Genomic DNA, 12450 nt, shown 5'->3' on the forward strand with positions numbered 1-12450 from the left:
GTCTTCTCTCAAGATATAGATATCCATATACATAAGCCATAGCAATCCTTAAGGTGAGGACTGTGCTAGCTGGGGTTATCGGATTGCCATTTCAGTTCTCCATTCATTACTTGCATTTAAGAGTACTTTTCACACACGTATAGCTGCCTCCCATTGGAGGCTCTCACATTCTTTACAACTATCAACGAATGAAAACTTACAATAGCTATGTAAAGTATGTGTTATTAGATGGGGGAAACTGAGGCAAAGTGAGGTTAAAAGCTTCTCTCAAGAATACAGACGTGGTCTGTGGCAATGCCAAGGATCAAACTCAGATCTTTAAGATCTCATGTCTCAACCAAAATGTCACCCTTTCTCCCCAGTGCAATACAGTTTTCTTCAGAAGATTTGCTCTGTTAATCCATTTGCCAAGCAAGACAAACAGCTAAAGTATGAGGCCCTTTCCTTACTAAATAAGCCCCTAATGAAATCAATATTTCCAACGTACAGTACTGAAGATATGATGAAATACCAGATTAACACAGATTACCACCTGTGTTTAAAGATCTGGATGGCAACATACAAGGCACATATTTTGCCTTTTTTATGCCTTTTATGTCTGTAAAGAAAAATCAGTAATATAAAATGTTTGTCTTAGCTAGATTATCTATGGATAACAGGCTGAAAAGGAATTGTAGCACACCACTCTGAAACCATCTTTCTGAGGGAAGCAGTCTTCATATATTTTGTTGGCATGGGTTTGTTTTGACTTTTTAGGCAATTTTGCTCGCTAAGGAGGTACTTTCTAATTAATTCAATTACAGTCAGGATAAACCATAAAATTCAAATGATGACAACATCCACAGGGAGGGTTGTAAAAGTCTGGTCATGTCTATTTATGCTAGTGGCAGGCAATTCTAACAGTCAATATACCATCACCGTAAGTGACATTTCATTAAAATATGTCTCCTTATAAACTTACTTCTTGTTGTAATATGGCATTCCTGGGCTGCACACAGGACCATCAAGAAATGCAGCCTAGTGCTGAATGTGTACAACCCCAATAACTGACCATTTCAGTGGCTCCCAATAAATTTCCAGATAAAATTCAAGGTGCTAGTTTTAATTTATAAAACCCTACATGGTTTAAACATAGCTACCCAAGGGACTACCTTTCTTTTCCATGCCAGGCTTCCACGTTTGAGATCAGCAGAGGTGTTTGATCTGAAACTCCCGTGACGCAAAGAAGAAGGAACTGGTGGCAGGGTGTTTTCTGTGAGAGTGTAACTACGCAGTCTTTTCCTTCCTTGGTCTGGCAGAGCCAGGATTTGGGCCTTCAGACACATTGCAAAGCCTCTCTCTCACATGGATTTATGAGGGTTGGGAGATCAGAGATGGAAGGGCTCACGGTAAGTGATCATTATTAGTGACTTTCCTGTATTACACATTTTTCAAAAGACTAATCACTTGCAGAAATGCAGGCACATCTGAATAAAATTACCAGCAGGTGGTGATCCATGGGGAAATTATCTCTACCTGTTACTTTAATTATTCCTTTTTGGTGACCTTTTAGAATATACTTAAAGCAGGGGAAAATTTTTAAAGCTAGGTCTTCTAAAATTGGCCTTCATTCTATTTTCAAGTTATTATTCACATGGTTCTGCATAGGGAGAATAATTATTAAATGGAGAACTAAGTTTAAAGTTCATTCCAGTCACCCATATGAAATATTTGATAGCTTTCATAATCCCTTTTTGAACAAAGGGAAGTTATGATCATTTGAAATACTTGTACATTTGCTATTTTGGACTAGTATGTTACCTAGCAAATAGGCAGCACAATATTTCACTGGACTCTCTCTATATGTAAGAGTTTACATCAACCCCTCATTGAAACGGAACCACAAATGGATAGAGGTGAGCTATGATTAGAATACCGGACTTCTCATTTCAAATCCAAATTTACCTTCACCTCACTTCATCAAAAGTGTTCTCACTTTTATGGTTTCCTTTGTTAATTTGTTTTTTATATTTAAAAAACCCATCAGAAATAATTAATCCTAAAACAAGCTAGAAAAACATAAGGAAATGAAATTCCCCACCCTTTCATGGTTTTTGCTATAATATTAATATTATTTTAAATCTTTGTCCTAAAATTGGGACCTGGAAGCTTGAAGGCTGTGTTCAGATACCACAGTGATGGGCATAGTATTGAGAATTCATTGAGGATGGCAGGGTACTCTCAGAATTAGGTCTAAGGCTGAACTCCACAGCTCCTTTCATGACATACCCTACTCATACCTTCATCGACCCAGAGTCATTGGCTTAAATAAGAGTTTTTCACGTTACACATGGTTAGTTATGGAGAAGAGGACTGACTCAGCACTCTGTACCTAAGAGATTTAGATGGTTTCAGACTCTTAATTCTTCTCCTACAACAGTTATATGGCAACCTCAGGACAATGCAAAAATCATTATTTCAGAGTGTATAGTCTATCATTGAGCACCTAATCCAGAAAGGGCAAGAATTTCTCTCTTCTACACATGCCTCTGGGTAGGAGTGCTCCCAGCCTCTTTTTCAGCTGCAGTGTGGGCTTCAATTTCAAGCACCACATTAGTAAACATTACAAAGGGTTCAGAGGAGAGTAATGAAAATGAGGAAATAGTTTAGAAAACTGGTATGTTCAAAACTATTGAAGAGAGGACCTAAAAGAGGCATAATATCTACAAACATATAAAGAGGTGTTATAAAGTCAACAGGAACCAATTACTGCACAAAGCAAGTTATGGCTGTAAGCTGCAGTAAGGAAAATTTAAATTAAATATCAGGGAAAACTTTAGAACTAATAAGAGTTACATAATGGAATAAGCAGACAATCCCCATGTTGAATCCCCATAATTAGAGATATTAAGAGCCAGTCTAGACATCCATCAGGGATGATTTAGGAATAATACAATTAGCTTTGCCACTATGCTGAAGGATGAACTTGCATGACTCATTAGAAGTTCCTTCCAACCCAAGCAATTCTCTATAAAAACCCATCTGAGCAGCAGGATACTGAACAGTGAGATAATGACTAGAGCTGAGCAAAAGTTTGATAAAAATTCAAAAGAAAATCTAGTTTAAACTAAAACTGAATTATTTCTGTTGGTCTCGCCAAAAAAAGAAGGGTTATGGATACGAGACATTTTGTTTCACTTGAAATTAATTTTGGTTTTTTATTTCGTTAAGTCATTTTGTGATATTTTTCACTTTTTAAAAATTAGCTAAATTTCTAGTCGAAACATTCCGAAACGGAAAGTTTAAACACTTCATTTCAAAATAGTCAAAATGTAACTATTTTGACTTTTTAAATGTTTTTTATTCACCTTTTTCTTTCTTTCTTTCTTTTTGGTGGGTGGGGGGGAGAAGAGGGAATGAAACTATTCACTGAATTCAACCCAAAGTGGCGAACAGTTTCAGTGCCCTGAAAAATACGTTTTCGGAAGAATCTATTCACCAAAACCCCTCCCCTCAACCCTAATGATGACATGACTAAGGGGAAGACTTTTAGCATTCCCCGGGAACATATAAAGAATGCATTAAATGTGTGTCTGGCAAATAGTATTTATTTTTCATAACCTGATGGAAAGTAAACTGTGCTCACCATGCTCACCCTAGGAGTCTCACTGACTATAATGGAATTATTTGAATGACTGACATGAGCAGGATTTGCCCAATATCCTAGATCTATAAATACCATTCCTTGTCAAAAATCAATTTTTAAAAATTATGTTCTAGAACTGGATTATTGATGGGGGAGAAAGAGTTTTCACCCAAAACATGAAACACTAACAGATCAAAAGAGGTTTTACAGTGGGAAGGCCAGATCCTTAGCTGGTGTAAATCAGTGCAGCTCCACTCCACTGTGGAGCTATGCAAATTAACAACAGCTGAGGATGTGTCTTAAGAGTGTTATATGAAGTGTAATTGCAAGTCTCATTCATGTAAGGTTACTGTTTTTCTACCACCAATTATATTAAATCCTCCTCTCGGTTTCTACAAAACACCCAAAATATTTGGGCTCCAAGGCCAGTTTATCAGGACAGCTTGTTTTAAAACAACATCTGCAGACTGCAACATTTGCAATGATTATATTTTTATTTCATACAGTTACATACTTTTCTGATAAATAGAAACCTTAAAAATTGACATATGCAAGTCAAGATCTACTATAAATAGGGGTTAGATTTTGCTTTTTTTTTTTTTTTTATCACATAAATCCATTTAGAATTTTATATATTACTTATTTAGGTTTCAGTTTAAAAATTGTACAGTCACAGACTTTTTCCTTTCCCAGTGAGTCACTCTATACAGTAATGCAGTAACATCTGCCTTCACTAAGACTCTCTGCAATAAGGATTGTACACTTCGACTTCAGGCTACATTAGAATGAGTTATAAACTAATTCTCTTTCTAAAACATATCTTGCCATCACACCAAAAACTGAGAAAAGCAACAATCAGTGTTACAGAGAAGGAAACGGTGCTGACTATTTAGGTCCTCTGAACTAATCTATTCTCTACAGCTAGAAAACTTTAGAATTATGCATTAAATCTTTGCTTGAAAGAACTGCAATTTCAAGACTTTCCTCAGCCTTTCCATTCAATCACAGTGCTGTATAAATAAAATACAATTCAGGTTTCAACGTGCACCTAATTGCCTAGTCTACTGGTCCTTACAAGTTATTCATTAGGTCTCAACCAGTTCTATACTGGGACTCCCTTTATCATACTGGGACCACACCCAGAACCCCCTCCTCTTATTTAACTTGGATCAGGCCAGAACACCCCACCCATTTAGTAAAAAGGTAAGGGAAGAGAAGGGTAGTTGTGACCCCTGACACCTGTTTGCAACCCCACCGTAGACAACTCTCTCTTTGGGTGCTAGGCATTACTGACTTGCCAGGTCAGAATTTTAGTTGTATATGTTAATGCTATCATTTTATTCAGGATTTCTAAGTTAAACAAGAATTTAAGAGATCTGGCGAAGCTGGCAAGAAGACATTAATTACTCTAGTACAATATTCATTAGTATGAATGAGCTAGGTCATCTCACCTACAGCAACACAAAACAAAAGAAAACAGAAAGCAGTACACTAACTGTTCAGTTTAACAAAATGGTACATCATGTTTGACACGTTAGATCTAATAGTCCACTTGAACAGCAGCCTGTGGTTTTGTTTCAGAGAGAGCTATCATTAATTTACAGGAACTTAAGACATAACCAGGTAAACACAATAGCAATTTGTTCCCAAGTCTATTGTGTTTTCACACCATGACAATTATTTGCACTTATTTAGAAATATATTTTAAGGAACACATTTTATTACTAGCATGGGAAGAGAATTCTATAGAGATCCAATTAGCCTTTACTTCCCTTAAGTCAACATAGAATTGGTCCTGTAAGTTGTGCTACTGAGTCACTGTATAAATGTGAACACTTTTTTGTAAGCAAGATATGAGAAGTAATTTTTCCGCTCTACTCCACGCTGATTAGGCCTCAACTGGAGTATTGTGTCCAGTTCTGGCCACCACATTCAGGAAGGATATGGACAAATTGGAGAGAGTCCAGAGACGAGTGACAAAAACGATTAAAGGTCTAAAAAACATGACCTATGAGGGAAGACTGAAAAAATTGGGTTTGTTTAGTCTGGAAAAGAGAAGACTGAGAGACATGACAACAGTTTTCAAGTATGTAAAAGGTTGTTATAAGGAGGAGGAAGAAAAATTGTTTTTCTTAACCTCTGCGGATAGGACAAGAAGCAATGGGCTTAAATTGCAGCAAGGGAGGTTTAGGTTGGATATTAGGAAAAGCTTCCTAACTGTCAGGGTGGTTAAGCACTGGAATAAATCGCCTAGGCTCTCCATCATTGGAGATTTTTAAGAGCAGATTAGACAAACACCTGTCAGGAATGATCTAGATAATACTTAGTTCCCCAGAAAGGATCCTTAGAATCATAGAACTGGAAGGGACCTCGAGAGGTCATCTAGTCCAGTCCTGCCATGAGTATAGGGGACTGGACTAGATGACCTCTCGAGGTCCTTTCCAGTTCTATGATTCTAAGGACCCTTTCTGGGGAACTATCTGGCAATTGTTAGGCGTGAACTGTGAGAGCTAAGGAGACCCTAACAACACTTTGATGGTCATACCCATTAGCCCTTTGTCCTCCTCTAAAGTAGTATTTTCAATAAGGCAATATTTCAGGTAGGTAAGTACATACATAGGCACAATGCCCAGATTTGGGGATCATGGTGGAAAAATCAGCTGAACATAAGCTCCCAGTGTGGTGCTGTGGCCAAAAGAGCTAATGCAAACCTTGCATGCATAAATAGGGGAATCTCAAGTAGGAGTAGGGAGGTTATTTTATCTCTGTATTTGACACTGGTGTGACCACGGCTGGAATACTGTGTCAAGTTCTGGTGCTCACAATTCAAGAACAATGTTGACAAATTGGAGAGAGCCATAAGACTAAAATTATTAGAAAACATGCCTTTTAATGATTGAGTCAAACAGCTCAATCTGTTTAGCTAAACAAAGGGATGTTAAGGGGTGACTTGATTACAGCTTATAAATGTTTACAGGGGGAACAAATATTTAATAACTGGCTCGAGTCTAGCAGAGGAAGGTATAACATAATTCAATGGCTGGAAGATAAAGCTAGAAAATTCAGACTGGAAATAAGGTGTATATTTTTAACAGTGAGAGTAATAAACCACTAGAACAATTTATCAAGGGTCATAATGGATTCTCCATCACTTAAAATTAAAAATTGATGTTTTTTTCTAAAAGATCTCTTCTAGGAATTATTTTGAGGAAGTTCTATGGTCTGTGTAATACAGAAGGTGAGACTAGATGATCACAATGGTCCCTTTTGGCTTAGAATCTATGTAGACACACACACATGCAAACACACTTACCTACTTACTTTCAGGGCATCAATGCACACAGAGCTGACTTAGCTTTAAAAGCAACTAGAATTGCTGCATCTCTACTACACAAGATGTATGCTGTGACTAAGATATATTCTTAGTGTGCATGTAGGCATCCCTGAGGTTCAGAAAACAATCTTCTTTATTTAATGAGAAACAGATTTTTAAAACCGTAAAGAAAAATTGTAGGGTTTACAAACACTTTTAAAGTTCAGACATTAAGTTTTGTTACAGAAGAAACGCTCAAGAGGATCTATGTACTGGTCTGATGAGGTAAGTATGACTAATAATTGGACAACACCCCCTTTGTAACAAATATTTCTTGTCTACTACCTAATACATGTAATGGAATAAGAGAGATTCCACACTTCTTATCTTTCATTGTCCAATCAATAAGTTGATGGGTTGAATTGTACAAGTTGCAAGAATTCATGCCATAACTTTGCGCATCTGTAGTTCTCAAGCAAAAGTTGGGTAGCTTGAGTCATCTTCTTCAAAGCAAGGAACACTCAAATCTGCACCAGGACATAAGCCACATCTGCAAACATCTCATGAACAACCGGACACATGGAGTCACAAATGCCTACAGTGGAGCACCCATAGGGACACTAAACTACTCAAAGAATCGCACTTTCCTCTAAGGTTCACCCAGTGACATAAAGTACTTCAGAAATTCCTGTTGAGTGTTTCACCTTGTAAGCTGGCTTTCCTACTCCTCATCCAGTATCTCTAATAGTCCCTTAAAACTTAATTGGTATAGAAGATCATAATATGAAATATAGCAAGTGCAAATATTGGGTCTTCTATGTGTAGGAATGTAGGCCTGGCGTGACATAAGTAATTAAACATGGGAAAGGCCTCATTTCTTGGAAGATAGGAGTAGGGAGGTACACTGATTAGCATGCTGAAAACAGAGTATTTGTGCTAACTAGGATAAGTAAATGGATCAGTAGACTGGAAAAAGAACGTCTGTACTAGCCAAGATAAGGGGGAAACACCCAAGGAGCCATTTACAATGGACAAGATAATCCTGGAAAGTAAGATGAGGTAAAGAGTAAGTTGTACATGGATGGTGAATGGACAGAGCATACTGTACAGGGATTCAGAGTAACAGCCGTGTTAGTCTGTATCCGCAAAAAGAAGAACAGGAGTACTTGTGGCACCTTAGAGACTAACAAATTTATTAGAGCATAAGCTTTCGTGGACTACAGCCCACTTCTTCGGATGCATAAGAAGAAGTGGGCTGTAGTCCACGAAAGCTTATGCTCTAATAAATTTGTTAGTCTCTAAGGTGCCACAAGTACTCCTGTACAGGGATTGGTTCCTACAAAGTGACCAAGTCAATCCCAAAACATGTGATGCAATGTATAGTAAATGCAATGTAATGTGAAAATATGTATGAAGGAAGAGGTTTGCTGTGTAACTTTGGAAGTGTGGTACACCCCCTATACCCACGCCCTACTGTTGAGTCTGATCAACTCAACGTAGCTTTGCTGTATGCCAAATAAAGGAAACTGAGTGACGAGACTGGATTTCAAGTGAGTTCTTGGAGGAACTGAGGGGAAGAGGTCTCAGGGGAACCCCAACACCATGCATGCCAATAACAGCACTGTATCTCAGTCAATTAGCATCATAAGATTACAAGGCACAGATCTTAATGTGCTCATTGTTGATGCACAACGGTGTTCCTTAGACACCATACCACTTTATCCTATGCCTGAACCCACTGATATATTTACAGATGTTCCTATAGCTCCTGAATAACAGAGCTGAAGGATGAGACGTGTTTGTGAATGGAGGGGAGGGGGTTGATGAGGTTGTTTTAAATAAACTAACAAAATGAATGTCAGCATTTATTTTTCTTTATACACTGAGAATTTGAACTGAACCAGAGGATAAAAACACAGCAAAAACATACCTCGCCTGTATTTATGAAGGCTTTCCACATGCCAAGATTTTCACACCACCAATCTGTTCTTGCAATGTGCAACCGAAGGTCACTGTGTTCTCTCTCTATTAGAGTAATTTCATCCTTCAGTTTGGAAACAATCTGGCAAGGAAAATATAGGAATTACAACTGGTAGGAAACTGCCTACGATAACATAGCCACTGGTTTCTTTGGTTATAATATTCAAGAGATGGAAAGGGCGCAGGGGAGAGGAGAGGAGAGAAAAAGGAATAATCCCATGGGACAACTCATTACAAAAAATCCCAAATCTGTACAATCTAAGCAGTCTAATCTAGATTGGTAGAATACACTGTATCAATTAAAAGTCGACTTGCAGTGCTAAAAGAAAAACCTGAAATAGGAACAGAAAAACATGCCAAATATCACCATTCACCAGGCTAGAGGGGGCAATCAGTACAGAAATATTTTTAAAGGAACATTTTCAAGTTAAAGATTATATATACATTGTTGGTACTCTCTGTTGATGAGTTTCCCTCTTTAGGAAATACTTAACATGACTGAACAACCAGTGAATAGTTTTTATTCCTTGTGTCTTAATTATGTAACTAAGCATTCCAAGGAGTTACAATTTAATAGGCCCCCAAAAAATCCAAATAACATTAATTATATTGGAAAATATACATTTAAAAGACTTTCTTGCTTGGACATAACTCTCAAAGGGACCATCTTCTAAAAGAAAGAAATCTGTATCTTACAAATGGCAAAATGATTTGCAAATTACTGTTACAGAAGATGATTGTAAGAAAATTTGCGAATATATGTAAAAATGTGTGATTAAAAACAGTTAAGAAAACAAGTTGATATTTTCACTTCTATGAAATAGCACACAAACTCAGCTTCATTTAAAGTCCTCCTTGACCAACTTGTACCAGGGAAGAAGTAACTTGGTGGTCACATTTATACATCTACAACAATTCTGCCTCTATATATTAAATACTTGGTCTCTTGTAAGGTGAAGGATCATTTAAAATTACAGGTATACAACTCCCTCTTCAAACAGCTATCATCCTTCTTGGGGCAGCATCTAGATTTTCCAGGACTACCTGCATACAGATCTCTTTGCACTGACTTTATTCTGGCAACTAAGAATGTAACAGTGAAATCATGGAAAAACTCAGACAACAACAAAGGATGAATAGATCCACAGAAATTGGTATGGTGCGACTACGGGTGAACAGTTGTTGACCTTACATAACAAAATACCAAGACTCTATACCACTACTGATTCAATTTTATTAAACACATTTCAAAATGTGTAACAATGCAGAAAGGCATAATGAATCTCTCTCCATATTTTTCATTGTCATTAGGGGGAAAAAAGTGTGTGCATGCATGCATGTGTAAATAAATCAGTCTCCAGTTAAAGCTGAGATAACAAGTAATGATTCATATATAAATATAATATGTCATAATGGTTTGGTTATACAGATAGCACTGATATCAGAAGCAAAACCTTAAAAACTGTAATGCTACTTAAATCAACAAGTTAAAATAGGAATAAAATTGTATGTAACCATTCTCTCAAATAGCATTACAATTTTGAGTATTTTGTAGCTAACCATGTGAGTGCATGTGTTCCTATGTTTATATACACTCAATTTTATTATGATTTACAATTGTGTTTTTCTTATACTTAGAGTTATATAGTAAAGAGTGTTACAGAAACAAATCTGTTGTTGCACTCAAATGCTATACCACTGTAAAGTGTGTAATATTTTGCATGAAAATTGATCATTCTATATCCTTGATGACACTTATTAAATAAAAAGAAAATGTTTCTGTATTTCTAAAGTAACTAGATTTCCTTACCTGCATCACTAATATCTTCTCATATTATTAAAATGGAAAGAATTGTTAAAAGCAAATTTACCTTTAAATCACTTATATTGTTTGTCCACATTTTGCATTCCTCAAAGTCTAGTGAACGAAAATAGGACGGGTGAGATTTACTTTCTGATTCTCAAGCTAGCCCTAAACTGCAATGTTTGGGAGGCAAACAACCTGGAAGAATAATTCCAAACACAAACGAGAGTATCAAGTGGAATTTTTGAGTGGGTATTTAACTCAACAGAAACATTTTTGTGATATTTTGTTCTGTAAAACTATGTTTGTATAAATATGAAGCCTAATTCATGTTGAGAGCATCTTTAACTAGAAGTACTTTTTTCTTCTCTCTGAAATTCTCCTTGCTCACTGAAGAGATCATGGAGGATTTGAAGGACTATTTTATGTTTAGTTTAAATTTTGGCTGAATGCCTTGCTACATCCTGGTGATCAGGTTATTCAGCAAACAAACTTCACTTTCATTTTAAAGTTTGCAGTTCACCTTTAAACTTTCATCTTTTCACTGTGTGGAAAAAGCCATTTACAAAGGGAACAAAACAAACACCAGACTCTTGATTGAGTGGGCTGGAGGGCTCTGTTGCGTGGTAACTAAAACTTCATATTAATCCAAAGAGATAGTAACACTTTTCACAGAATCATAGAATCACGGACTTTAAGGTCAGAAGGGACCATTATGATCGTCTAGTCTGACTTCCTGCACAATGCAGGCCACAGAATCTCACCCACCCACTTCTGTATCAAAGCCGTAACCTATGTCTGAGCTACTGAAGTCCTCAAATCATGATTTAAAGACTTCAAGGTGCAGAGAATCCTCCAGCAAGTGACCCGTGCCCCACGCTGCAGAGGAAAGCAAAAAACCCTCAGGGCCTCTGCCAATCTGCCGTGGAGGAAAATTCCTTCCTGATCCCAAATATGGCGATCAGCTAAACCCTGATCATGTGGGCAGGGCATAAAGCTCACTGAAATCAATGGCATAATTCCCATTGACTTAAATAGTATTCGTGTCATGACATTATTTGATACTATTTATCAATCCTGATACATTTGTGCTCACATAATTCCCTTTATGTTGCTAAATATATAGTCCTGGTTTCAAAAATCAGACGCTGTTTCATACGCCAGTAGTTTTTTCAAAACCAGGACAAACCTAACAAGAACAACATTCAGCCACTTCTGCCCATCACCTCTGCTGTAATCTCTGGGTTCTGCTCCTCATCTGGTTTCCTACCTCCCTACCACTTTAATTTTTAAGTCAACCCTAGCAGTTGCCTTTACCTGCCAGATCCTCTCATTCAGCCATGTTACTAGGTCTCAGATAATGTCCTAGATTCCCTTGCTTATAACTCAGCAACATCAAAGAGCAGTTGGCTGCTCTGCTTGACAAGCTAGTTACTGATACACTAGAGTCTGAGCTTGCACAGATATAATTTATGGGGTTTGACTTTAAAGATAAGATAGAAGGCAGGAGAGGATCCTTAGGGGGCACTCTAGAACAGTGGTTTTCAAACATTTTTCTGGCGACCCAGTTGAAGAAAATTGTTGATGCCTGCAACCCAAAGGAGCGGAGGATGAGGGGTTTGGGGTGTGGGAGGGGCTCAGGGCTGGGGCAGAGGGTTGGGATGCAGGGGTGAGAGCTGTGGGGTGGGCTGGGAATGAGGGGTTCAGGGTGTGGGAGGAGGCTCTGGG

General features: G+C 37.6%; 1 protein-coding gene across 2 annotated transcripts in view; it reads right to left on the reverse strand.

The window, feature by feature from the left end:
* Positions 1–12450, reverse strand: part of SNX25 (sorting nexin 25) — a 163800-nt gene that overhangs the window by 31766 nt on the left and 119584 nt on the right. For both annotated transcript variants that reach the window (XM_054030211.1, XM_054030210.1), the window contains one exon: positions 8869–9000. In XM_054030211.1, the coding sequence (XP_053886186.1) occupies positions 8869–9000 (132 nt within the window). The remainder of the gene's footprint in view (positions 1–8868; positions 9001–12450) is intronic.

Source organism: Malaclemys terrapin, chromosome 5 (assembly GCF_027887155.1).
Source record: "Malaclemys terrapin pileata isolate rMalTer1 chromosome 5, rMalTer1.hap1, whole genome shotgun sequence".
Taxonomy (NCBI): domain Eukaryota; kingdom Metazoa; phylum Chordata; order Testudines; family Emydidae; genus Malaclemys; species Malaclemys terrapin.